The sequence below is a fragment of the Polyergus mexicanus genome, unplaced genomic scaffold (assembly GCF_030449975.1).
Source record: "Polyergus mexicanus isolate NDT 795.1 unplaced genomic scaffold, iyPolMexi1.0 SCAF_8, whole genome shotgun sequence".
Classification (NCBI taxonomy): domain Eukaryota; kingdom Metazoa; phylum Arthropoda; class Insecta; order Hymenoptera; family Formicidae; genus Polyergus; species Polyergus mexicanus.
In genome coordinates this window covers 715,152-740,808 of record NW_027223328.1, presented here as the reverse complement: position 1 = coordinate 740,808, position 25,657 = coordinate 715,152, and the positions used below count along the sequence as shown (strand labels likewise).

Here is a 25,657-nt window from a genome sequence, read left to right as displayed (position 1 = left end):
AAGCAGTGGTATCAACGCAGAGTACTAATCTTCAATGTCGATATTAGGATTTAACAAATCTTCTCCATACATACTTAAATCCAACTGATCAAGTATCAAATTTTCACACATTTCCTCCAAATCTGTCTAAGCAGTGGTATCAACGCAGAGTACTTTGCCATCTTGTAAAATAATTTTGATATATTCTTGATCTTTGGTGATTCGCAAAAGTATTTCATAATTCTTTTCCAAAGTTTGTCCATTGTACAAGCCGAGTAAGATAACCTTGTAAGAAAAAAATTTAGTCACATGAGTGAAGAGTTCAAAGCAAAAGTCTTGCAAGAATTCTTCGTTTCTTAAAGTCGCGACCATTGACTTTGCAGCGTAACGACCCATTTGATGAGCTTGCGTCCAAAGTCTCATTTGAAACCAATGTTTCGCTTTTGGCCAGTCTACAGTACACACATCTCCAGCAGCATAGATATCTTTCTCTGAAGTTTCTAACTTCCAATTTACTAATAATCCAGTGTCTTCTCCTTTTTTGAGATCTTCTAATCCATGTATGTCAGAATTTGGAATAACACCTGTTGCTGAGATAATAAAATCACACCCGATAATTTTATCATTTGTTAGTCGTGCATAGATTGGCCATTTTTCTGTAGAATTAAACTGTTTTTGCTCATCGGAAGTAAATATTTTCGATATTTCACACTCGTACTCGACTTGTACATTTGTAGATGTAAAAAATGTACTGCTCATGTCAAAACTGTTGTGCCAATCTGGACCAAGAGCAGCTCCGTCTTTAACTGGTGCAGTATCTGATACTACATATCTCATTCTTTTAGTTGGTGTATCTTTATTTTTCGACATATCGGATTTGGAATAAATCTTGTTTAAAAAAAATTCGGCGGCTCCAGGATCGACAAAAGTTGCAGAAATATGTTTATCTTTAATTACCCAGATTATTTCCACGCCTTTAATCTCGTGTACAATTTCGGTAGCAATTCCTCCATTACCAACAATTATGATTCTTTTCGCGTTTTTAAGTTTATGAGAGAATTGTAGTACAGATTCTGTATCACGAATACCTACAATAAGGTTATTGTTTTCTGTAATCAATTTCGGTTTTGCGCCAGTACAAAGGCACAATATTTTGAAACTTATAGTCTTTCCATTGCTAATTTCTACTAATTTTCCAATAGTATCAATCTTGACTACAGTATCATGAATCACTTTTAACATCTTATGTTTCTCGTCTAAAACTGTTGCACTTTTCTCTTCTATATCAAAATGCATTAATGTTTTGCCTAACGGAACTATATTTGTCACGGCTTTTATCAAAGAACTAGCAGTAATTAAGATTATACTTTCTTCTGGAGCAAGAAAACTTAATCCTTCGGCGCAAGATACTCCAGCTATACCACCTCCGACTATGACAAAGGTGGATTCTATTTTTTTTTCCATATATGCTTTGGATTTATTCATATTTAATAGAGAAGTATATATATATATATATATATATATATATATATATATATATATATATATATATATGTGTGTTAATTGATTTTATTCGTTCTGTTTCCAATCAAAATAATTGTATTGTCTTATAGGAACATCGAATGTAATAATTCCATAATCCTTAGCCCTTGTTAACGCAATTACGAGTTCTTTGTGTCTCTTTTGGCAAATACTTGTCTGTCTATAAATACATAGAAAATATCTAAACTTAAATATATATATATATATATACATATATATATATATATATATCAAAAGATATTTTAGTGCAAATATAATAGAAAAATATTAATGAAATATTAGTGATGAAACTAAGATATTACTTACGAGTAACTTAAAATTTCTCCATTGTATTTGCTGATAAATTGTTCAAGTAACTTGACATTTCTATGATCAAATACAAGATATTCGTCCCTACATATGGGACAGGGATTTCCAGTAGATATTATACCACCTCTCTAAATTATATATCATAATTATTAGAAAGATTATATTAATTTTGTCATATGGCAGAAAAGTTTGCATACATACTACACAAGTTTTTCGAGTTTTTCTAGGTGCTCTTTGTCCTTTATAATTTCTTCTATATAATTTCCATACTAGATTATCTCCATAAGTCTGTTTGTAAGCTAGATTTTGTGATATTCATATCATATAAGTTTGTAATAATGACATGTTACTAAACTTTATAATAATCATACTTAATATCAATCCTATGTAATAACTAATTAATGACTTCTTACCATCACTATCCATATACTTGATACTTGTCTCTACTGAAACAATTGGTCTGTGTGCACCTTTGGAGGTACACACAGTCGATCTGTTGCCTTCAGTCGTTATTTCTTCCTTCGTATTATCAGAATAGCGTGGACATGAGGAAATAATGGATCTTGTTGAATCGAACTACAAATAATTTATATCTATAAAAGATATTGGTTTAAATATATGTTTTTTCTAATACAATTATTTTGCAAACTTACTTTATGAGTTAAATTTGCTCGCGCCAATGTTCCTATTCGATGTATTGCGTTTAGAATCAACATCTTCGGCAAGGTTACTGTGAAAATAAAAAGTATCTATTTAAAATACTATATAATATTAAACAGTTTCGTATAGGTTAACAGCACATGGTTTAAACAACCTGGAATTTACAATGGTAAATGTTATAGAATGAAGTCATAATACGAATTAAATATAAATAAATTATCACGAAATTTATATTATGAAGTAAATAGATATTGATATTGACATACATGATATTTATCGCACAATTATCATTTAAAGAATAATCATTATCTTATATATATACATCGTAATACATATATATTCGACAAAGTCAAGTAATACGAAAATCATAGAATGAAAACTGAATCTATATATTCATAAATACATATATGACAATGTAGTTAATAATATATTTAAAAAAAAAGGATATATTACATGTAAACATATAATTTTTTAACATTTAATAATTTATTTCAATTCTAAAATAGTTTCTTATTTGATTCATACGACGTTTCATGAACACGAGACGCGATGTGACCAGCCAATCAAATTTTCGCTTTTCCGGAAAGATGAAAAAATTATTGGTTACCGTATTATTTTGGTTAGTTATTTCTTTTTCCTAAATTCCGAAAGTGATGTTGGTCATTCAGATACAGCAGATTTGCGTGATTGCATGTTTCTATATTTTTTATGTTTCGAGTAGAAGTGCTTTTGCTTTGAGAAGAAAAAGAAAAAAAAAGATAAAACTGATGCAGAAATTTAATTAGAAGAATAATCTACATTGTCATATTGTTTTCCCGCAGTTGATGGATATAAAGAGAGACAATATATTATAGTCAAAGCGCATTTATATTTAAAATGTGGAGAAATAATCGTGATGCGAGTTTTTCTCGCGTTGATGCTCTTTAGTGCATTTCTTTCATGGACAAACCGCGAAATAATTATTTTCTAGATGGGAACATGCAAGATACGGGAAAAGATATGCGTGCATCGATTTATATGGAACGAAATCTAGATTCTGGATCTCTCAGAATCAATTGTCGAATATCGCAGATGTTTATTCTTATTTTGCCGAGTCACCAATGTTAGCAAATCAATTCTCATCAATTCTCATATTGAAATTGAACTGGATCGGGTAGCGAAGTCGTTCAATGACCTATTTTGGCTTAGCATGACTGAGGATAGCATCTCATGAAAAAAAGGAAGAAGAAAAAAGAAATTAGCCTTGCAATTTTGACAAGAGATCGCTTCGATAACATATTGTGCTATTAGAATTCTTCATGTCACTGGGATGACGTTTCTGAAAGGTGATTTTTTCTGATTCATAAAAGTATATTTAAGTGTTTACATCTGAAAGTGTTAATAAATGAGATAATATGTTAGATCAAACTATAAAATAATATTGTGCATAATTATAGTATATAATTTATTGTATAAATACAAAATATATATCAAAAGAAATACATATAAAATTAAAAATATAAGTATATATTTTTTATAAGATGTTCCAGAAAAATATTATTTGCTTTATAAAATATGACAAGTTTTGAAAATATTTTTTTAATTTGTTCAAATTCTTAGAAAAGACATTATTATTAGACAAAATTTATTTTTTTCTGAATATTTAATTAAGTTTAATTAAGTTTAATTTTGAAGTTTAAACTTCTTTCTAAAGAACATAATATGTTTAAAATTAATTGCAAAGTTATTATCTATTTTTATTTACTAATTATTTATATTTCTTACATATTATTTATATTTCTTAAATATGATTTACACTAAAAAAAAAAACAGTTTTTGGTTTTCTTTTTAATTTAACTATTAATAATTTAAGAAATATGAAGTTTTTACTTCTTATCTTTAGAACATATATAGTTTTTCTATATCTTTAAAAATTGTAAATTTGAAATTTTATTATCTCTTGCATTATATAATCCTGGTAAAAATGTTTTACAATTCTTATTATATGCACATACATAATTATCATTATATTAACTAAGGAAAATTCAATCTCAAAGTAGATTTAAATATACCTTTTTACTTACAAGGTTGATGAGTTAATTGTTCTATGCTGATATTTTGTAAAGATATTGAGATCTACACTTCCAAGTTATTTGTTCTATATAAGTTTTCAATTCTTTAAATGAGAAACAAAACAGTGTGAAACAGTTTTAATGGATCGATGCAAGAAATTTTTTATCAGAAGGTAAAGTACATTTAAATTTTTATTGAATTAATATAATTAAATTTCATGTATATTTTATATATATATAATTTTTTTTTTACTTTTATTATTAGAGTTGTTATATACAGAGTGTCTCGCGTATTATTATTACATTAGTGCTTAACAATTCTTTGGCCAATTTAGAGTTGGTTTTTTTTTTGTACAAAAAAATGGGGAGACATTATTTAGCGTGAATATGCTTATCTTTGTTATTACATATCTTTATAATTAAGAATCTTAAATTCAATTTCTATAAAGGTAAAAAAAAAATCTATTTGAAATTGAAAATCTTATAAATATGCATATGTAAATAGCTGTATAAAAAAACTGTTTTAGGCGCACTGAACCTCCTCTTGATGATTTAGAGACTAAACTTGAAAGAAAAGAACGATGGAAAAGTATTTACATAATTTATTTTACCATGTTTCTAATGTCACTTGGCTTCAGTATTATACTTACTGGTGTTTGGCCATATTTAGACAAGGTTTGTATGTAATGTACATATATGTACAAGATAATATATTGATAAAAAAATCAGAAGAAATTACATGCAATATATATTTAGATACATGTTTATATCTTAGTTGGATCCTACGGCAGGAAAAGAATTTATGGGTTATGTAGTGGCGGCTAATCCATTAGGACAAATGCTGTTTTCGCCTCTGGTGGGCTGGTGGGGCAATAAAAGAGGATCAGTAAGATTACCACTTTTAGTAACCTTAGCGATGTTCACTGCTGCATCAGCAGCTTACAGTATCCTTGAGGTGATACCTGGTGACAAAAAAAGTTATATGGTTATTGCCAGATTCTTCGTTGGAGTTAGTTCTGGTTAATAAAATCTTTAAAATTTTGGAATTATATTAGTATATTTGTATATTTTGTTTTTTAATTAATCGTAAATATATATTACTTTTTGCAGCTAATATTGCTGTAGCAAGATCTTATCTCTCTGCAGCTACAAAACTTTCAGAACGTACACGTGCAGTTTCTATGGTATCTCTTGCACAGGTAATTTTTTTTCCTATTATATTTTTATATCACAGAATATACAATACACAGATTAAAAATCTATTACAGTTTTTTATATTATAGTTCTTTATTTCTCTGATAATAGGTGATCTTGTTAAAATTAGCTTACCTACTTATTGTACAGAAGACAATTGAATAATTTATATTGATTGTATATGAATAACAAAGTATTTTGTAGGTGCTAGGTTTTGTGGTGGGTCCTGCATTGCAAGCTGCTGTAACACCTCTTGGAGACCATGGTATAGTACTTGTAATGCTGCCTATAAACATGTACACGGCAGCTGGTTGGATTAATGTAATAATGGGAATATTCAATTTTATTTTATTCCTTCCATGGTACTTCAAAGAATATAAAATTGCTATAAAAGAAGCTATGCGCAATGAGGGCACAGCTACAGGTATAATAAATTTATATTTTTATTATAATATTAATTCTCAAGTTTAATCATAATTTCACATATTTTACCCCATTTTTGGATCAAATTAGATATTTTATTTTATATGATTTTTTATTATTATTTCTTTTTGATATTGATGGGTTGTATGTATATTTATATAATAGAATTTATTGTATTTGCAGAAAAAGAGACATGGAAAGCTATAAAACCTGATTATTTAGCATCATGGACTTTAATTTGTGCATTCTTTGTTTTGGTCTTTAATTTTGTTCTTCTTGAGACGTAAGTATATTTATTTTTTGATATTTATTAAGAACAATCAAAGGAAAATTGAAAATAAAAATAAATATATACATAAATCTATTTTTTTTCTCTGGAAAACAAACTTTTATTTATATAGAGACAGTCGAGATTTTAAGAGACAGTTCGACATATTTACTATAAAATATTAAAATTTAAATAATAAATTGACATTTTTGTCAAGATTTTTTTGTTTAGATTTTAATTAACATATATGCTATTTATATGTATAGACTCGGTACTTCTCTCACTATGGATCAGTTTGCTTGGTCTAAAAAGGAAGCACTATATTATATGGGAATATTGATGAGTGTTGGAGCTGTAATAGCTTGTATTACATTTACTATGATTGGACCACTCTGTAAAAGGTATAAAATAAAACTTAAAATTGCAAGACAAATACTTGTATAGTAATAATTTATAGCATTTATAGTTATATAAATAAGTGATATCAATTATATTGTATATGTATCATTAAGTAATATTGCATTTTTTTTATAGATTTGAAGAACGCAAAGTAATGATGTGGGGTGGATTCTTTTTTATGTTGATTGGGCGAGTATTGTGTATTCCATGGGGCCCCAATCCTCCTCAAATTGCAGATTTTGGACGTAAGTATATACTTCAAATTATATTTATGTATGATTTATTTTCATTTTGTGCATATTATATTACACAATAATGTATATAATTCTATAATAAAAATGTTTGCGTTGGAATATTTTGTAGCGTATAATAATATCACGGTAGACGCCAATGGTACAGAAATCTTAGGATGTCCAATTACTCAAGAATGGTGCCTATATACTCCACAACTGACAATTACTCAATTCTTTATTGGTTATAGCTTTACATCCATAGGTTATCCCTTGGGGGTTACTTTGATACAAACTATATTTAGCAAGATTCTCGGCCCGCGACCGCAAGGAGTATGGATGGGCTTAATGACAGGTGCGGGTTGTGCATCTCGTGTTTTAGGCCCAGTGTTTGTAGGCCTCATTTATACTCGCTTGGGCACATATCATACTTTTGGTATTACCGGCGCAATGTTGCTTATTTCCATGTTGTGGTTACAATTTGTAAGTGAACGTTTGATTTTATCGGAGATGAAAATAAACGATAATGCGCCGAATAGGCAAGGGAAAGATGTCGAAATTCCATTAGTTCATTTAAGGTCTGATAATACTCAAATATCGCATGAAACTGTAAAGTTTAATGGAACATCAGATTGTGATTGCGAAAAAGTATAATGATAATAATGAGGTTGACGTAAAGAAATTATCTATGCAAACAATACAATATATACAACTGCCATAACATATTGTATATAAACGCTAACAAATTCTATTTTGATAATGATACGCACACATAAACTGATCTATATTTTTTATGAATATATATAAATTATTATTATGCAATTTTTAAATACATAAATATTTTATATACAATGTTACATATTTCGCTATATAGTTAAGAATAAGTGCCTCTATTCTGAATTCTTAGAGATGAACAATAATTGAAGATAAGAGAAAATCTATAATACTCAAAAGTTTTAATAGTATGACTTATTTATATTTTATCTTTTTTTTTTTTTGTAAAAATCCTGCTGGAGTAATATCGTATTAATTTCAATATAATATTAAATGCTATTGTCAGAGTATGAAGACAATAGAAGCTTGCCATAAACAATATGTATGCCAATAATGGCATAAAAGTTATAACTTTAAAACAAAATAATTCACACTTATACTAATATTAACATTAGTAACTTTCTATTGAGAGAATAATAAGAGTATAATAGAGATAAATTCTGGCACAAATAGCGATTTTCATATACAAGAATCTTAATTCTAGTAACAAGTCATTATTTTAATCATTAGAAACAAAAAGTAAATTTCTATAATAATATGTATATTCTAAAATCGTAAGTTCTAAGAGCACTTCTACTTTTCTTTTTTTTCATAAATTTTAAAATATAATCTATAAAGGACTTTAATAATGTACAAATTCATATAAGAATAGTACATAGGAGAGCACTGTTGTGTCTATTGTATATGAACTATGGATAATATTATATGTACAAATTTGTTAGGCTGTAACAGTTATTATGTAATATGAAATTTTTATTTGATTGTTTATATTGTAATAAGTGATTGTCCTTGCACAAGATTTGATAATCAAATGGCTTTTTTAAAAACGTTTTTGTTGTTATTGATACATAATAATAATCATTTTCGCTCAAGATATAGTTTAAATGTTGGAATGTTTATTAGATTATTGTAAGATTTGCCATATTTGCATATTTTTTTATATAATATAAATGCAACATAGATCAATGCAAGAATATAAAAAATGCAGTTTGTTTTTTCATATAACTCGAAAAGCAAAGCTACTGATCTGAATAGAATTTTTACCAAATTTAGTCTTACATTAATTTAGAAACAGATATTTGATACAGATGACAGATATTATTGTTAATGTATTAATTTTTTAAAATGAATATCTCAAAAGAAAATAACATATAGAGTTGTAATAAAAATAATTTACATTCAATATTCGAAAATCACAGGATGTTATTATTGGGCGGAAAATGTGATAGAAAAAATTCAATGGAAATATTTGTGAAGAGATATACGATTAACATCACATTCATAGTCCAATAAAAAATTGTAAACATAATTTAAGTAAAGACTTATATTTGTAAATTTATATATAACGAATTTATGTATACCGAAATTATACAGACATATATTTTTTAATATTTGTAATATTTTTAATAAATGGAAAATGATTTGAATATACTTAATAACTAGAAATCAAAATATGTATGTTGTACTTATAATTATACATATATACTCTATGTATCATATTCAAAATTAATAATAAAATTTGAAATTATAATAAAACTTGCATTCTGTTCTGTGGTTTAGCTATAAATACAGTTTTATTTCTATAATAAAAGAAAAATGGGTAAAAATTCTTCGAACTTTTTACAAATCCTTAATAATATAATACACCAACATAAAAATTTTTGTTTTTACTATTATATAAGATATATATATATATATAAGATGTAGAAACGAATCTCAATGTTGTCAAATATTAAATTTTTATTTTTATTTCTCTATTGTAGTAGTAGAAATTATATATATTTGGCTATCATTTCTTCTCTTACATTTTCTTTTTATATACTCTTAACACGAATATAATAAAACTTCGAAACCTAAAAAAGTCTGTCATTAAAAAATTGACATATATAAAGACATTCGTATGGAGGTGATGTGTTATCACTTATAAATGCTACCGATATGATAAGAGTGCGTATTTTCTATGGATTACAAAAAATGATTAATATATGTATATCTTAAGACAAATTGTAAAGCAATGTGGATTATTCATATAAATAATATTTCTAATTATAAATTAATCTTTCTTCTTTGGTTTTTTGGGATTACGTGAACGCGATTTTGCTTTGCAAAGTGGACAAATTGGTGCATTTCTGTGAATTTGTTGATGGCATGAAAGGCAAGATTTCATAGGTGGTGGTTGTTGCCTGTAAAATATGGTGGAGATAACATTTTTAATGATAAAAACGATAATAATAGAGATATATAATATTTCTAGTCTTACATAGAAAAAATGTAATAAAGAGGTCGAGATATACCAGTGGTACCTGAATGTTGGAGCTGGGGGCCCTGGGGCTGGTGGCAATGGCCTAGGTTCTGGTTTACTTGGCCCCTGAAGGGGTTGTGGAGCTAGAAAAGGTGTCGAACCTCCTGGATGTCCAGGATGATGTAATCCGAGCGGAGGTAATAAATCGTCACCTCGTACTTCTACTCTCCATTCTGCCTTTTGCATCGGCCGTTCAAAGTAGCTATGAACAAACCGTCTACACAATAAAAGTTTAACTCAGCTCAGTCTATAATTTCACTCTCCATTTAATAGTTGGCAGTAGATACATTTTTCACAATGGCAAGCTTAACAGCTTTGAGCCTAATTAATATACTTACTCTGGGGAGATAAGATCTGACTCGGTTTCATATAATTCTGGTAATCTTTCCAAACCTAGAAATTCTCTACGCATACGATCAATGTCGTGCTTCAATGGCTGATAGTCATTATTATGAATCAATTTTGCTGTTTCTCTTGCCCTATTACGTGCTTCTTCTGCTTGCTTGATTACTGATTCCATCTAGAAAATATAAACTCTGTTAGCAACAAAAAAAGGAAACTCCATATGCTTTAATATTTTGTATAATTTTATACTATCCTGGTATTATTCCTAGTAAAAAAAAAAGCAATATAAATTTACTGCATTAATATCTGCATGTATCTGACGCAGCTCTTCTACATGTGCCATTTTCTCCTGCATTAACAAATCCATTTCTTGTTTATATTCTAATAAACATTTCTCCTCTTGCTCAGTCTGTTCCACCTCTTGTAATATTCTCTGTTTCAGTTTCTCCAATTGAACAGTTTTTGATCTGGAAATACGCAAAGAGAATTAAACAAACAAATAAATTTTATATGCAATATACAAAAAGATATTACACATGACATACCTAATGTCTTTTAAAGCTTCCAGCTTTGCAAAAATTACTGCTGTCTCGGGTGCTGACATTTCGAAGAGACTGATTTCTATTAATTATATATTATAAGTTCTATGAAATTTTAATTGTATAATTTTCTTAACTTGTGTGTGTTGGACTCTACTGTATATTCCGTATCGGAGCAATTAGTACGAAGAAACGTGCTCACATGACAGGAATTTTATGTAAAATTATAACAACTGTGTAAATCGGATCCAGTGTTTCGGATAATTTTGCAAAACGATTTGACAGTAATCGTTTTGACAGAGTATCGTAAAAATAGCGTCCGCGAGCGTTTCATTAATTATTTTTTTCATCTATCCGCGTAAGATAGCGAACTTCGAAATCTCTCAAACGAGATGAACGCGCTGCGCCATCTGGGATGCTGGGACTCGTAATCTTGACAGGCGCTTCGACTTAAAACTTTTTTCGCTCCGTATCCTAATCTGGCAACATATATGCGAGATAAGAAATATCATTTCATTTTATTAATATAATATAATATAATATAATTATCAATTATAAAAGATGCAAAGAACTAGATAAGATTTCATATCATATATGCAAATATTTCTCAAGCCGCGTTTTAGTTTTCAAGGGATATGTTCCGTTTAACGCTACGAAAGTTTCAAAGCGTTCGATTGACCAATCAGAACGAAGAAATCTTTGTTCCTTTCGTCCTGATTGGTTAATGAAACGATACGAAATTTTCACGGTTTCCAACGAAACGCTCCGAAGCGCAAGATTCTTCATCCTAATCGGTCCATCAAACACTTTGAGGCGAAACTAGTGTCAATTGACAAGCGAGAGAGGTCGCGTCGAGCGGCGCGTGCGTGTGACAGGTCGCGGATTGCGCATGCATGCTTTGTATCGGTTTTGGAGGGGCGTAGAAAGGAGGCCATATTGTACAGTTGAATTGAAAGAACGAAAATAATTGTATCGCTCGCGTTCGCGCACCGCCCTTGGATTCCCTCTATTTTTGTCTCGTATCGTTTTGCGCGACGGCGACGTTTGTCCGTGGTCGCGTGCCGCGACAGCCGTCACGAAAACAACGTACGGGAGCCAATCGGCGGCTCCTGTGTGGCCTCCTGTCTCTTTGTATATAAGCCATACACATCGCGCAGTAGTACGGTTCCGACAACCCTAGAGACACCCGACTTGTCGGCTTATTAAAAGGTGCTTGTTGTTTGCTGCTTGATCGAGATGGGTACTCGGGACGACGAATACGATTATTTATTTAAAGGTAAATCTCAGCGCGTTCCTTTCTCTCGCTGTCTCTATATGTATACATTCGAGAGAATGCTCCCCGACCCCGATCGGTTCCCATTTCCGCCACGGCGATGCTCGTACGTCGTACGTCACTTCGCACGGACATAAACGATGGCCTGTCGTTACGATGACATCAGAGACGATGACCCATCGTCGCGCGATGAGAGAGGCTACTCCTCCCGCGATATCTCGTACCGCGGCGTCAGCGAGGCGACTTCCTCGTCGACGATTCGTCGCGTTCCGCCAATTTCTCCTCTCGATCCCTCTCCCCCCCTAGCTCGATTTTGATTCTTCTGAAAAACGCCCGTGGATCTCCGATTTATGCATTACGTATATAATTGGGCGAGCGCGCGCGGTATACATGTGTGTATCGAATACACACGATATATGATGCGTGTCCGCGATATTTGCTAGTCGTGTATGAGAGTGTTTGTATATTGGTTTGATGTGTGGTAAGAGTGAGTGCGTGTGCCGATATGTACGAAATTTCTTTCCACCTTGTCATTCCGCAAAATCCTGCATTTTCGGAAGTCACGAAAGAGAGCGAAAATTGCCATGAACACTTGTCAGCTGTTATCAGTTGTTGCACTTATTTTTTTCCTTTCAATTTTATCGCAATTATCGTAAATTGGGTTTTTTTCTTAAGGCCTTTCTCTTTTTTTAAGGTATAGATTTTAATTCAGTTATTCAGCACATTAATATTCCATAGGATACTTTCATTAGGTTTGTCAATCTTTGACTTGTTAAAGATATAATGTAATCATGTACATTTAGATCTGTCATTATATATATGTCGTGATCAGAACATACACTGTGTTATACTATGTATATAAGTTGAGTGTCATATTTCTTATTATTTATAGGCATTTTTTAAATATTGTTTGGTTTTAGTTGATTTTTATATAACTGAAATTTAAAAATGACACGACAAAGCTTTATTCTAGATTTCTTTATTCGAAATGATGGAATTAAAATATTATTATTATTATTTCTCATATAAATACATAATCTATGTTGTTACATTTATAAATGTTTACTAAGAAATCACACAATAAAATGTTGACTTTACATGATCACGCATGCGCGCGCGCGCGCTCACACACACACACACACACACATTACATTTATTATGTGTGTTTTATATAAAATATTTAAGTTTCGGGAGGAGGAATTATTTTAGTTTGAGCATGTGTGGAATGAAAGGAACCAATTATCTACCAAGTCTCTATTTATCATGCTTTATTTCCCATAGATGACCAATAGTAATCTACAGGAAGAATATATACATATACACATATATACTAATACAATAATAATACAATCATGATGTGGCACTGATTCACTGATTCATGACAGAAACTTTTTCAGCTTTATAGAGATAAGAGAGAAGTATTCTGCTGTATATTTATCAAATCATTACTTTCAAAGTTATACAATTTTTGTATCTGTCATATAAAAAATTGAATGCTAATTTTGATTATAAAATTTAATAGTCTTAAAGAACTTTTGATAATAATATTTGTTTTATTTATAATTTTTTAATTTATTTATAATGTTCATGAGTAAATTAAATGGCAGTTATTTATTTTATAAAAATAATAAAATAAAATCTTTTTTCGTTTTATAATATATAATTTATTTAATTCTGATTACATATTTTTTCTTTTCTCTTATCTTTCATGATAATATGTGACACACACACACACACACACACACACACACACACGAACATTTTATAATTACGAATTATTATTATCATTATCTAGATAATTATCAATGATAACACTTGTGTTTATATAGTATTTTTTAATAAGAATAAAGGATTAATTTTTTTCTTGATATGTGAATTGATATTTTAAAGAAAAAAAAAAAAAAAAAAAAAAAAAAGAAAAAAAAACTTATTTAATAATTACTGCTAAAATAACTATCACAAAAAATATGTCCTTCTGTTTCTAAATCATTAAATAAGATTAATTATAAAATATCGATACCAAATTTAATTTGAATTGTTTAATCAAATCTCTCTGTACTTTCAGTTGTTCTTATCGGAGATTCTGGAGTAGGGAAAAGTAATCTTCTATCCCGATTTACGAGAAATGAATTCAATTTGGAATCAAAATCTACTATCGGAGTCGAGTTTGCAACACGCAGTATACAAGTAGACGGTAAAACTATTAAAGCTCAAATTTGGGATACAGCTGGGCAAGAGCGCTATCGTGCGATCACTTCTGCGTAAGTTTAAATTTCCATTCTCTCATATGTCATATTCAAAATGTATAAAGGCAACAATAATATGTTACAAAAAAATATTATAAATAATGTCATGATATTATAATATAATGATTATTGTGAAATCGTGGAAATCATAATTTCTAATATATTGCTATAGAAATATTGACAGACTGTAAAAAATGAAAAAACAAATTTAAAAATTAAATAATAAAATATTATTATCAGAATTAATTTTTTATAATAACAATGAAATTTTGTAGATTATTATTTGTTATTATTATTATATTTAAATGTTTGTTTTTAAATATATTATTTTCAGTTAAAGTTTTCTGAGTAAAATTTGTAATAACAATTCAATTAAAAATTAAACTCTTAACTATAAATTAGAATTAGTTATAAGTTTATATCATTAAGAGAAACTTTATTTAATAAAATTGTTTGTATTCAATATATAATTAAGAAACTCCATAATTACATAATCTCTTGTTCAATTTTCTAAAATACTGATTATATCTAGAAAAATATGAGAAAGTAATAAAATTGAAAATATAGAATATACTTCATTTCATGTGAAATTAGCTCGATATTCGTTATAAATTTGATACATGACATGAATATTAATAATCTTTCTTAAATTATCAGATATTATCGCGGAGCAGTCGGTGCACTACTTGTGTACGATATTGCAAAACACCTGACGTATGAAAATGTAGAAAGATGGTTACGAGAATTACGGGACCATGCTGATCAGAATATTGTGATCATGTTAGTGGGAAATAAGTCAGATTTAAGGCATCTGCGTGCTGTTCCAACTGACGAGGCTAAGGCGTTTGCTGAGAGGAATGGCTTGTCTTTCATTGAAACATCTGCTTTAGATTCTACTAACGTTGAGACAGCATTTCAAAATATATTAACAGGTAATAGATTTAAGGATTTCGTTTATAATATACATATACATAATTGTTGAATATAGAGAATATTATTTAAATCATATTAGAACTAGTTTTTTTTTTTTTTTTGCGTGGGAGGAGAAAAATGTGTTATGCATACCTAGAAGCCGGGTCACAAGGTTATGTGGAACTTGCATCAAGAGATATGCTTTCGCATCCCACCCCTGTAATCCCTTCCTATCCCAGCCCCATACCCTCCTTCCAGAACTAGTAACCTAACATCCTGGTTCTGTTAATACTTCATGTTTGTGTTGTGTTACATATATATATATATTTTTTTTTTTTGTAAAATATAGAATTTCCTTAAATTTTGTATACTATTATGAGATATTTGATAAATTGAAATAACTTTTGAATCTATTAAAAACTTGAGATAATTCATTTTACAGATACAATTTTATATCATATTTTCATAACATAAGCTTCACATGTTGACATTTGTAATCTTATGTTCGCATTTTCTAATCTTGTTTAATACAATTCTTTGTTTTTATAGAAATATACAGAATCGTATCGCAAAAGCAGATACGAGACCCACCTGAAGGTGATACAATCCGGCCACAGAATGTAGAACAAATTGAAGTTAAACCAACGATGAATGCTGAGGGAATGCGTAAGCAGTGCTGCCAGTGACTTACCTTGTTGCTTAAAATGTGTGTACACGTAAATACAGTATAAATATCACGGAAGTACAGTTGAATAATATTTAATTTTTAACGAAAAAAGATTTCGTTTATGTTACAAACAATTTTTGGGATGATTATTTTGTATGATAGAATAGATTTACTATAAGAAAACACTGTGGTTAGTTTATTGTAAATGTTAACTCGATTATAAATTGAGTTAATTTTAACATATATCAAAATTAAATATTGCTAAAGACACTTCTATCTCTCTCTCATGTTCTTTTCATTCCGATAATTTGTATTCTATATACTTGTTAAGTCCATATTTCGATAACAATTAAAATACTGAAACTTTTATCTATTTCTACCATATATGTATACTATAAAGTCTTACATGTTTAATTTTTTAGTAAGAAGATAATTAAAATATTTAAAACTATTATTTATTGCAGAAAATATATTATGTGGTTTATATAGGGTGCTTTAAAAACATTGGATGAGTCCTTTTTTTAAATTAATATATTCCTTAACTAATTTGGAATCAATATTTTTGCAATAAAAATATGTCGAAGCAATAATTTTCGAGTAATTAAAAATTCAAAGTAGACTTTTCCATGAACTAAATTTCAAGAAAGTATATGAATAGTGAAACCATATTCTCCAATTAACATTAAATATCTTTTAAAAGAATTTCAATATAAGATTTTATAAAAAATATACATAATGTTAAACATTAAAATACTGTGATAAATAATTTTTTAAAATACTGTGATAAATAATTTTTTCAATTTTTTCATCAAGAAAAATTAACTTTGAGTTGACTAAAGTATCCCTGTTGAAAAGAAAACATCCAATGGTTTTTTTTGGATATCTTGTATGATTAGATCAAATGCTATGTAACAAGATTTTTTAGCAAAGCAGTAAAAATAGAAATGATATTTACATCTAATAATAAATATGTATTACACATGTAATAAATATCTATTACAGAATGCGTTACAAATCATCTCTAGAATAAAAAATACAATCCATCAATATAAATTTTGAATAATAAAAATGGCTTTCATATATACATACATACATACATATATACATAAATTTCAAAATATCTGAATAAACTAGAAAATACCAAAACATAATGCATTAGTTAAACTAATTTCACTTTTTTATATATTTATAATAATATATATTCCAACATTGATATTAATACTACGTATATTCAGTAATATATAGAGAGTAATGAATACATAATATTTTCTTTCTCTCTTATACTTATTAATATTTTCTTTTACTAATTTTAAAAATCATTGTACTTCATTGGTACAAAATAATTTTAATCCTCTTTTATAATTTATTTAGAAATTGTGAAGTAGAGGAGAGAGACAAAATTTTTTTAAAAGAAAATTAATATTAAACACATTAAAAATGTTTAATTACTATTAATCCATGAGTTTTTGGACTCAAAATTTCTTTTAAAGCTGTACTATCATGTAAAACACTGGATATTGTAAGCTTAATTATTTTTCCTAAACTATTTTCTAAACTGTAATCTCTTGAGGGTTTTTACAATCTTATTGATATAATACATATACAAAATTTTTTTGAATTGAGTACTTGAATAGAAAGTACATTAACACACCTGCACATTTAAAATATATTCGAAGAAAACAACATGAAAAAGGTATGAGCATTAGAGCCAATATATATAATAACAGAGTACTATTTATCAGTATCAGATAATTATATATTTCTGATACATTCATTTCTTGATTCTATTTATAGTGCCATCTTTATTATAGACAAATGTACAATAAGTGAAAGCCATGTAAAACAATTAATAATTGCCATTTACTAAACATTCCACAATCTTAAATACATTTACTATTTAAAGTTTAAATGCTATACCAATTTCATAAAGAATTATTTGATTTTATTTTATAGAAGCAGTCATTTGGAGAAGGGAAAAATGGAAGTACTAGCTGATGGTAGATATAACAGATGCATAACAGAACAAGAGCTAAGACTATATGCGCAAGCATGTAATCTCGTATGCTAGAGGAGATTTTATTCTACCATCCTTGCGAGAGAGAAGACATCTAATCAATTCAAATGAGAGTATGCATTACATATTCGTGGAAATAATCAAGTAAGGATAAATGTGAAACAACTGTATAATGCTATAAGCGCGAATATACAAGTAGACCAGTCTTTGTCTGCGAAAAAGATCATCTTTACTCTCTTTCTCTCTCTTTGTCTGTCTCTCTATTTGTCACGATATAAATTATGTTATAATAAATAAATGTTGTATTACTGCTTCTTTGTAATACATATATATAAACGGTTCTTCTTAATGCGTAGTATGATTGTGAGTATGTGAACAGTTTATGATTATATATGCAATGAAATATCATGAATAAGTACTTTATCACATGCACTGCATAGAAGAAACAAATATTATATGTATAAATAACGGTCTTATACAGCATGATGATAAAAAGGCAAGGTGTGAAAACAGATTGTCCTTTCTCGTTGCTCACTCTCGGCTCTTCGCAAATAATGGTATATTAATCTGTATAAGCTTCTTGGCACTATATGCTTCGGGATTATTTTTATTTTTACATGGTGCTGTCCGCTTCAGACTTCTTATCGAATGAAACTGTATAAGAGAATGCGGTTATAAATAAAGCTATATAGTAGGCATTTTTCAAAATCTTAAAGTATTGCTTTCTCTCTGTATGGCTATACTGTAATATGTTATTGTCTCACACATGAGTTTTTATTGTATCCGAAATAAAGAGAGTGAGTAAAAATGTTAACAAATCAAGATGTCTCGATGGATTATGTAAAAGATATCAATGGTTTTCAAAAAAATTTATCACTTATATAATGATAATCTTTAGGAAGAAAAAGCAAGATTAAAAGATAATTATAGCATCGTGCGTGCGTTTAACCTGATTTATAGTACGTATAATTTATATTATTATCATGAATAATATATATATATATATATATATATATATATACACATTGTAACAAATGAGAAATAATGCGTTGTTTCTCGAAGCAATCTTAAAGATGATAAGATAATCACAAGTATAATTACTATTTGATATATATAGCAGGCTTATTACTTTATTATGGACTGCAACTCAGAACTGTAATGTGTATAAGTAATGTGGAAGTGATCATAGTTTTCTACAGATATCTTTTGATTCATTCTGTATCCTTAGGCTATACAAAGTACAGAATACTTAGGGAAAGCAAATTTCAATCTCTTTTATACACTAATTAGAATAAATTTATACACGATTGAAAAATGATTTAAAATATTATAACATTGTTTCATTCTCAGTTGAATACACACAGAAGGGATATTATATGTACAATAATATATAGATTATTATTAATAATATGCTTTGTGTATTTCGTTATTTTATTAATAAAATATCAAATTTGCTTTTAAGAATAATGTTTGTAATGTGCGTATATCCATAAATGCTTATAATTATTATTTTTACATCGTAAAAATACATTTTACAACAATATATTTACATGATAGAACTGCTGCTCCTTACAAAAAATAAAGTATCATATGTATATACTATATCTATTATTTAATAATCTATATTTTACAAAACTGATATTTGTAATAGCAAGTTGCGGTAGACAAAACTTGTGAAATATAACTTATTATCAAATAATGTAATATTTTATCTTACATAAAATTATTTAATCATGATGTGTAGAATATTTTTGAAATCATAAAGCTATAATATGAAAACTATTTCTATTTATAGTTCTCAACAAGAATAATCATTATTATACTTTGCTACTTATACATTTTTTAATGGATATTATAAGAATATTGTATACAAAAATATTAATGTGGAATAAATACTTTAATGATTTATTAGAGTATATATTAACAAAAAATGTAACAAAACTTATCAATATGGAATATTTACAAATATTAATGAGCTTTTTTTATTATAAATATATAGTAAAAATATTTAAATATATATTAAATTAAGAACATAATAAAAAGCAGGTTATTATTTTAAACTATTACTTACTTAAGCAAGAAAGACTATGGAGGTGCAGGTAAAGATGCTGGCTCCAGGCGAATAGTATTTTTCTGTGAATTAGCATGGTTCTTCTGTCGCCATTCAATCCATCGCAATAATTCTGGACTTTGAGAAGTATCGTTAAGATCATTCCGAGCTTCTAACTGTTGATAATATGCTTCTCGAAGCAGTCGAAAGGTCTGTACATTTTTGTATGGTAACTGTGTCATAGGATCTAGATATTTGGCAGGCAATCTATATATCGAACAAAAAGATTTTTAATTATTCAAAATAAGTATAACAAGAAATTGTAAGAATTATATATAATGTGATATAATCTTAAATATGAAAATAACTTTAAATAGTATCTTTTTTTACCGCGTGATTGCACAAAGAGGTTTCAATGGAGATCTTTGTTGTGTGGATTTCTTAAACACATCCAAGTACGACTGTTCGTTTTCAAAAGTAATAAATGTACGTTCATAAAACGTTCCAGTTTCTTCAGCATAAATATCTTTCTCTTTAATGGAAGCAGTAGTTATATCTACAGATTCTTTCTTAATATCTTTTCCATCTGCTTTCGATTCTGTTCTACTAAAAAATAAGATTTATTTAATTAGATAAATTATTTGACTAAAATGTTCAATATCTAATATTTGAAATCTTATCTCTTTTTTTATGGATTCTCATATTTTGCTATTATAATAAAAAAATATATATGTATATACCTTCCTTCTTTTAGGGAGCCGTCAGAAGCTGTGTTATTGGAAACTATATTTACATTTTTCTCATCATCACATTCGACATTGATTTTTTCATCTTCATTTACATGTGTCTCAGATAATATCATGACTGGCATAGATAATGACTGATACCTAATCATTGTTCCCACATGCGTCTTTCTCACTGACCTAGTAGTCTTTTTTTCACTTTCTAATTTTTGATACTTTTCTACAACATATAGAGAATACAAAATTTAGAATAACATAATCTTTTTCTCAAAAACACATTTTTGATATGATATTTTCCTTCCCTTTAACGTAACTTTTCAGAAAGAAATATATTTTGTGATCTATTGTTAATTATTTGTAATCTTCTATTTAATTTGTTTTATAATCTGAGAAAAAGCTTAAAGAAAATTAATTGATACTTATATTTTATTGCACATACCTAACGATTTCATGTTAATTTCTTCTGTTTGTAAGGCTTCTTTTAATAATTCGTCCTGTGTTGGTTTCCATGTATTATGTCTTATAACTTTTATCTTCCGTCTTTGATCTTGATTTCTTTCACGCAAACGTTTTTGTGTAGCTGCTGACTTTGCCGCAGTAGAACGGCGTATTGATTTTCTTTCTATAAATAATATGTTGAATTTTCTGGCAAGAAACATTTATGTTAAAATATTTATATTACCTATGCTATCTATAAAAGTTTTATCTTGTTTTGGTTGTCTAATCTTCTTTTCTCTTGGTGCTGATTGAGTATGCAATGTAGCAGATTTAGGTTCTTTATAAGCTTTTGTTACTAATCTACGTTTCTTTTTTGGCCCCTCTTGCTCAGTATCAGAGACTGGCTCATCATTCTCGTCGATACTAAAATCTGAATCTACCTCATCTTCTGCCTCATCTTCTTCCCTAAAATTTAAATATTTATATATATAATTTCTTATAAATCTTTTTGCATCATATATGTGTTATAAATATATATATAATTATAGATGTTATAAATGTAATTACATACATGTAATCATTATCTTGCTCCACTTCATCAAAACCACCATACGTAGTTTTGTAGAAATCATCTTCCTCTTCCTCATTTAACAATCTTGCCATCTTATTGCCAGCGTTTGCACGTTTTTCTCTTGTCGCAGCCATGGTTATACAATTTTCCTATTTACTTTTGATACAATTAATATCGTATAGTTGATTTGAAAGAATGTCAGAATTTGAATAACATGTACACACACACACACACACACACACACACATACAGAGTTAATATTGTATTGTTTTTGTCATTGATAAAGTATTTCACTTGTATACTTGTCAAGCGTAAATATTTTTTTTTATAGAGTGTTTCCAATTTGAAGAAGTTATTTTGCATATAAGATTACACAGTTTATAGGTTAGAATATTGCTATAGAATTTTTAAAATCCTATTTTTAATCTTCTTAATAAATTATATATTTGCATACAAAGCAAAGCAAATATTACATTATATCATCCGTTGAGAAAGTATTACTAATAATTATATTTCGACATTGATGATTTTTTCTTCAGCTAAGAGCCGTATATACAAACAAACATTTTTCTCGTTTTGCATCTTTTTTATATTATTGATGTGTTCGACAATCTACTCTCTCTTATCGGAATAAAATAATAGTTTGGTTGACCAATCCAAAAGATTTCTTTGTTCCGGTCGATCAATCTCGACAAATAGATTTTTTGAACGCAACTCTCTCTTCCCATGTCATAGTAACATATGTAGAGAATTTTTTTTAACTCTCAACATTGGTATCCCTGAATCCGGAGCTTCGTATCGTCACCACGCGGGGTCTCCAAGATCAAAATTTGCCGCGTAGCAAGCGTTGTCGCTTGTCTCGTCCTGTGTTGTCCTGTGTGCAAGAGATATTACAAAAGGAGGCCCGGTGGCCTCGGTGGCCGTTTCCATTCTTCTCTTTGTTATCGTAATGAGGCTTTGACACTTGATCTGACACGGTCGGTCAGTTAGGACGTGTCATGGCACGACAACAATGACCGAGAGTACGTTTCTCACGGAGGAATCCAGTAGGAAACCCAGTATGTGGGGCGGATTTCGCTGCAACAGAGCATTCGTGGTACTGTTCCTGCTAAATGTCATCGTATTCCAAGCTATCGTATGTGAGTGCTTGTCTACATAGCCCGCGCTATTTTCGCTTCTATCACCGTGCGTATGCCGCGAAGAGATCAGCTGTCTGCACGCGTGGAGATGCATGTGTCGCGCGTGTGACAGAACCGAGGGCGCGCGATACGAAACTGTGAGTTCGATGGTCGTGGGTTGCTTATAATTCTCTTTGTTTCGTCAGAATAATACGCGAACTTTTGTGTATAGTATAAATTAACTAAGCTTTGTAGAAACCAAATCAATTTATCAAATTAATTATATATATATATAATAATAATAGGAAAATTATAATTGTTAGCATATTGATATTTTTGGAGAATAATGGATACACATATTATTATTTTAATATTTGTTTATAAATCAATAAATTTACAAAAAAATGTATACGTCTTACTAAACATAAAAAATAAATTATTATAAAGCACTACATAACTTGTAAGACGAGATATTTTAAGTAATAAAATTATATATGGTAAAAACATTAGATATTGTGTGATTTTTAATATTCTTCTGAATGATTTTTCTTGATTAATTTCTATGCAGATTATCAAGAACATAAGAAATGGGAGGAGATAAGATCCGAATTGGAGCCGGTGATAGCGGATCTGCAGGATATGCAGGGTCTGACATTCAGCTTGCTTAAGAGGCTGGAGGCGCATGGCCTTTTCGTCGAGAATATCCGCGGACAAGGAGACGATAATCGGCCTGTCATCTACGCGATCACGCCCACGTTCGCCAGACCCGTGCAGAAAGCCGAGCTCACTCGATTGGCGCAAACGTTCCTCCATGTGCCCAACTTTCACTGGATCCTCGTGGAAGACGCGCCGCAGAAAACCTCTCTGGTTACCCGGTTTCTGGAAACCAGTGGCCTGATCTACACCCATCTGTCGGTAACGACCCCGCCGAACTACAAGCTAGGCAGGAATGACCCGAATTGGAAAAAACCGCGTGGAGTCGAACAGCGAAACGCGGCGCTAAGATGGCTTAGGGAGAATCTGAAGCCGTCCGATAGAGGTGTCGTTTACTTTGCTGATGACGACAATACATATTCCATTAAACTCTTCCGCGAGGTAAAGGCAGTTTGCTCCGGAAATTGAGTTTTCTTGAATAGAGTCTTGCAATTACTTATATTACTACAATTATATTATTTCTTTTTTTCTAGTCCTTAGAAATTTGATTTTTATATATGTAATAAAAATTGCATAAAGAATTTCAATTATTATATTTTCTCAAATATCTAGAAAGCAAACGTCAAATCAATGGTTAAAGCATTCTAGAAGTCTCAAACTGCGATCTAACAACTATTGGATATATCATATTTTTTTATAACTATTGCTTTCAGATGGAGAAAATACAAAGAGTCGGTGTGTGGCCGGTCGGTTTAGTTGGCGGTTTAATGGTAGAGAAACCTATTTGTGATAACGTTACTAAACAGATACTCGGTTTTAATGCGGCATGGAAACCGGACCGGCCGTTTCCAGTCGACATGGCGGGTTTTGCCATTAATCTCGAGCTGTTGCTCAAGCACAAGGACGCGTGGTTCTCGTACGACGTGCAAGGTGGTTATCAAGAGAGTGAGATACTCAGGCAAATAATCACGAGGAATCAGTTGGAACCATTGGCAGACTGTTGCACAAAAGTATCGATCGATTTATCTGATATCTTTTTAACGATTTTTCCAAGATATTCGTGTGAAACTTTGCATTTTGCATATTTTAGGTGTACGTGTGGCACACGCGAACGGAACCGCCTCAGTTAAACGTCGAGCAGATGTTAATCAAAAAAGGCAAACGTTCCAACGTCGGCATCGAGGTATGAAAAGATTGCTCATTTTACGAAACCGTTACAGCGCTGTCTCGATTTTTACAATGAATTATTATATATTACAATAAATTCGATAACATCGATCTTAAGCTTAGGAAAGATAGGATAAACTTTCATAAACACCTTTTTTTATTAAGAGCCTTACATATATATTCACACGTAGAATAATACAGCGCCATACTGTATAGCCGCTTGTAGTTGTGCGAATACACAGTAGGGAGGAATAGGGAAGAATAAAGAAATATTACCGAATAGTTCTGACGACTCATGTGATATCGCGGTGTGCTTCCTTGACTACCAATTTGCACACCGCTGCCATAATATTATCGTTTCGTCGGGATGAGTCAACGACTCTTTGTCATTCATTGAAAACACGATTGCTATCGTTATAATGTGTCCACGTCGTTTTATAAAAAACGATTATTGTATAATAAAATTTCTGAGGATAACGAGAGAGGCGCGGGTTTTTATCTAACCATCCATCTTTTTTGACTTTGAAAACATTTTTTTCAGTTTTTATTCGAGAGCACGTGATTTCTCGTCGCGTGTACAGAAAAAGCATACATAAAAAATACGCCTTACATCTACGAAACTTTAATGTAATATTCGTAATAATCTCCAAATTGGAAGATGCGCGGTAATACTTTTTGTGGGAAGCTATTTGTTAAGGATTATGACTTTTGGCAACGGATACAAAATAGCTAGGTGTGCTAGAAACGGTGACGCGTCTCGCTCGCCGATGCAAAGTGCCGCGCGAATGT

General features: G+C 29.7%; 7 protein-coding genes across 15 annotated transcripts; 3 read left to right on the top strand and 4 right to left on the bottom strand.

Annotated features, from left to right (window-relative positions):
* Nucleotides 1–126: 126 nt before the first annotated feature.
* Nucleotides 127–1,499, bottom strand: Pyroxd1 (pyridine nucleotide-disulfide oxidoreductase domain 1). The gene has a single exon (XM_070299987.1). It carries the CDS (start codon nucleotides 1,462–1,464, stop codon nucleotides 127–129), a length of 1,338 nt encoding a protein of 445 aa, XP_070156088.1. The 5' UTR covers nucleotides 1,465–1,499.
* Mrps18b (mitochondrial ribosomal protein S18B) lies at nucleotides 1,499–2,831 on the bottom strand. The gene is made up of 6 exons (XM_070299988.1): nucleotides 2,757–2,831; nucleotides 2,484–2,560; nucleotides 2,244–2,406; nucleotides 2,032–2,129; nucleotides 1,828–1,958; nucleotides 1,499–1,681 (listed from the first exon to the last, which is right to left on the bottom strand). The coding sequence occupies exons 2-6, from the start codon at nucleotides 2,544–2,546 to the stop codon at nucleotides 1,549–1,551; spliced, it is 588 nt and encodes a 195-aa protein (XP_070156089.1). The 5' UTR covers nucleotides 2,547–2,560; nucleotides 2,757–2,831; the 3' UTR covers nucleotides 1,499–1,548.
* A 430-nt stretch (nucleotides 2,832–3,261) lies between these two features.
* Nucleotides 3,262–9,321, top strand: Cln7 (CLN7/MFS domain-containing 8). 3 transcript variants are annotated; one of them, XM_070300226.1, is made up of 10 exons: nucleotides 3,262–3,815; nucleotides 4,557–4,714; nucleotides 5,069–5,216; nucleotides 5,317–5,560; nucleotides 5,652–5,740; nucleotides 5,940–6,159; nucleotides 6,342–6,441; nucleotides 6,693–6,827; nucleotides 6,961–7,070; nucleotides 7,189–9,320. In XM_070300226.1, exons 2-10 carry the CDS (start codon nucleotides 4,683–4,685, stop codon nucleotides 7,707–7,709), a joined length of 1,599 nt encoding a protein of 532 aa, XP_070156327.1. In that variant the 5' UTR covers nucleotides 3,262–3,815; nucleotides 4,557–4,682; the 3' UTR covers nucleotides 7,710–9,320. The 3 variants fall into 3 exon arrangements, with proteins under 3 accessions (XP_070156327.1, XP_070156329.1, XP_070156328.1); XM_070300228.1 differs by lacking the exon at nucleotides 4,557–4,714 and having other exon boundaries at nucleotides 3,263–3,815; nucleotides 5,298–5,560; nucleotides 7,189–9,321; XM_070300227.1 differs by lacking the exon at nucleotides 4,557–4,714 and having other exon boundaries at nucleotides 3,264–3,815.
* A 63-nt stretch (nucleotides 9,322–9,384) lies between these two features.
* LOC138935567 (zinc finger C4H2 domain-containing protein) lies at nucleotides 9,385–11,373 on the bottom strand. 4 transcript variants are annotated; one of them, XM_070300231.1, is made up of 5 exons: nucleotides 11,022–11,373; nucleotides 10,772–10,943; nucleotides 10,470–10,651; nucleotides 10,124–10,333; nucleotides 9,385–10,012 (listed from the first exon to the last, which is right to left on the bottom strand). In XM_070300231.1, the coding sequence occupies exons 1-5, from the start codon at nucleotides 11,078–11,080 to the stop codon at nucleotides 9,883–9,885; spliced, it is 753 nt and encodes a 250-aa protein (XP_070156332.1). In that variant the 5' UTR covers nucleotides 11,081–11,373; the 3' UTR covers nucleotides 9,385–9,882. The 4 variants fall into 4 exon arrangements, with proteins under 4 accessions (XP_070156332.1, XP_070156335.1, XP_070156330.1 ...); XM_070300234.1 differs by having other exon boundaries at nucleotides 10,133–10,333; nucleotides 11,022–11,372; XM_070300229.1 differs by having other exon boundaries at nucleotides 10,124–10,348; nucleotides 11,022–11,371.
* A 545-nt stretch (nucleotides 11,374–11,918) lies between these two features.
* On the top strand, nucleotides 11,919–19,684 carry Rab11 (RAS oncogene family member Rab11). Its single transcript, XM_070300017.1, has 5 exons — nucleotides 11,919–12,291; nucleotides 14,354–14,549; nucleotides 15,192–15,466; nucleotides 15,996–16,152; nucleotides 18,067–19,684. The coding sequence occupies exons 1-4, from the start codon at nucleotides 12,252–12,254 to the stop codon at nucleotides 16,130–16,132; spliced, it is 648 nt and encodes a 215-aa protein (XP_070156118.1). The 5' UTR covers nucleotides 11,919–12,251; the 3' UTR covers nucleotides 16,133–16,152; nucleotides 18,067–19,684.
* On the bottom strand, nucleotides 17,891–22,572 carry Yl-1 (Vacuolar protein sorting-associated protein YL-1). 2 transcript variants are annotated; one of them, XM_070300015.1, is made up of 8 exons: nucleotides 22,403–22,572; nucleotides 21,930–22,085; nucleotides 21,603–21,823; nucleotides 21,360–21,542; nucleotides 20,918–21,140; nucleotides 20,568–20,783; nucleotides 20,199–20,444; nucleotides 17,891–18,781 (listed from the first exon to the last, which is right to left on the bottom strand). In XM_070300015.1, the coding sequence occupies exons 2-7, from the start codon at nucleotides 22,061–22,063 to the stop codon at nucleotides 20,213–20,215; spliced, it is 1,209 nt and encodes a 402-aa protein (XP_070156116.1). In that variant the 5' UTR covers nucleotides 22,064–22,085; nucleotides 22,403–22,572; the 3' UTR covers nucleotides 17,891–18,781; nucleotides 20,199–20,212. The 2 variants fall into 2 exon arrangements, with proteins under 2 accessions (XP_070156116.1, XP_070156117.1); XM_070300016.1 differs by lacking the exon at nucleotides 22,403–22,572 and having other exon boundaries at nucleotides 20,568–20,780; nucleotides 21,930–22,353.
* A 180-nt stretch (nucleotides 22,573–22,752) lies between these two features.
* On the top strand, nucleotides 22,753–25,345 carry Glcat-i (Glucuronyltransferase I). 3 transcript variants are annotated; one of them, XM_070300368.1, is made up of 4 exons: nucleotides 22,753–23,068; nucleotides 23,616–24,142; nucleotides 24,415–24,711; nucleotides 24,792–25,345. In XM_070300368.1, the coding sequence occupies exons 1-4, from the start codon at nucleotides 22,942–22,944 to the stop codon at nucleotides 24,888–24,890; spliced, it is 1,050 nt and encodes a 349-aa protein (XP_070156469.1). In that variant the 5' UTR covers nucleotides 22,753–22,941; the 3' UTR covers nucleotides 24,891–25,345. The 3 variants fall into 3 exon arrangements, with proteins under 3 accessions (XP_070156469.1, XP_070156470.1, XP_070156471.1); XM_070300369.1 differs by having other exon boundaries at nucleotides 22,936–23,025; XM_070300370.1 differs by lacking the exon at nucleotides 22,753–23,068 and adding an exon at nucleotides 23,087–23,205.
* The last annotated feature ends 312 nt before the right edge of the window (nucleotides 25,346–25,657 follow it).

Excerpts from the sequence above, each read along its gene's own strand:
- LOC138935567 (XM_070300229.1), bottom strand. The coding sequence starts at position 11,080 with ATGTCAGCACCCGAGACAGCAGTAATTTTTGCAAAGCTGGAAGCTTTA. Across the intron at positions 10,652-10,771 it reads TACATGCAGATATTAATGCA|ATGGAATCAGTAATCAAGCA; the intron begins GTAAATTTATAT and ends TATATTTTCTAG. Across the intron at positions 10,013-10,123 it reads CCAACATTCAGGTACCACTG|GCAACAACCACCACCTATGA; the intron begins GTATATCTCGAC and ends CATATTTTACAG.
- Yl-1 (XM_070300015.1), bottom strand. The coding sequence starts at position 22,063 with ATGGCTGCGACAAGAGAAAAACGTGCAAACGCTGGCAATAAGATGGCA. Across the intron at positions 21,141-21,359 it reads AATTAACATGAAATCGTTAG|AAAAGTATCAAAAATTAGAA; the intron begins GTATGTGCAATA and ends TATATGTTGTAG. Across the intron at positions 20,784-20,917 it reads GGCTCCCTAAAAGAAGGAAG|TAGAACAGAATCGAAAGCAG; the intron begins GTATATACATAT and ends CTTATTTTTTAG.
- Mrps18b (XM_070299988.1), bottom strand. The coding sequence starts at position 2,546 with ATGTTGATTCTAAACGCAATACATCGAATAGGAACATTGGCGCGAGCA. Across the intron at positions 1,959-2,031 it reads AAACTCGAAAAACTTGTGTA|AGAGGTGGTATAATATCTAC; the intron begins GTATGTATGCAA and ends TATATAATTTAG. Across the intron at positions 1,682-1,827 it reads GGAGAAATTTTAAGTTACTC|ACAGACAAGTATTTGCCAAA; the intron begins GTAAGTAATATC and ends ATGTATTTATAG.
- Glcat-i (XM_070300368.1), top strand. The coding sequence starts at position 22,942 with ATGACCGAGAGTACGTTTCTCACGGAGGAATCCAGTAGGAAACCCAGT. Across the intron at positions 24,143-24,414 it reads CCATTAAACTCTTCCGCGAG|ATGGAGAAAATACAAAGAGT; the intron begins GTAAAGGCAGTT and ends TATTGCTTTCAG. Across the intron at positions 24,712-24,791 it reads TGGCAGACTGTTGCACAAAA|GTGTACGTGTGGCACACGCG; the intron begins GTATCGATCGAT and ends TGCATATTTTAG.
- Pyroxd1 (XM_070299987.1), bottom strand. The coding sequence starts at position 1,464 with ATGAATAAATCCAAAGCATATATGGAAAAAAAAATAGAATCCACCTTT.
- Rab11 (XM_070300017.1), top strand. The coding sequence starts at position 12,252 with ATGGGTACTCGGGACGACGAATACGATTATTTATTTAAAG. Across the intron at positions 14,550-15,191 it reads TATCGTGCGATCACTTCTGC|ATATTATCGCGGAGCAGTCG; the intron begins GTAAGTTTAAAT and ends TTAAATTATCAG. Across the intron at positions 15,467-15,995 it reads ATTTCAAAATATATTAACAG|AAATATACAGAATCGTATCG; the intron begins GTAATAGATTTA and ends TTGTTTTTATAG.
- Cln7 (XM_070300226.1), top strand. The coding sequence starts at position 4,683 with ATGGATCGATGCAAGAAATTTTTTATCAGAAG. Across the intron at positions 5,217-5,316 it reads TTTGGCCATATTTAGACAAG|TTGGATCCTACGGCAGGAAA; the intron begins GTTTGTATGTAA and ends TTTATATCTTAG. Across the intron at positions 7,071-7,188 it reads TCAAATTGCAGATTTTGGAC|CGTATAATAATATCACGGTA; the intron begins GTAAGTATATAC and ends AATATTTTGTAG.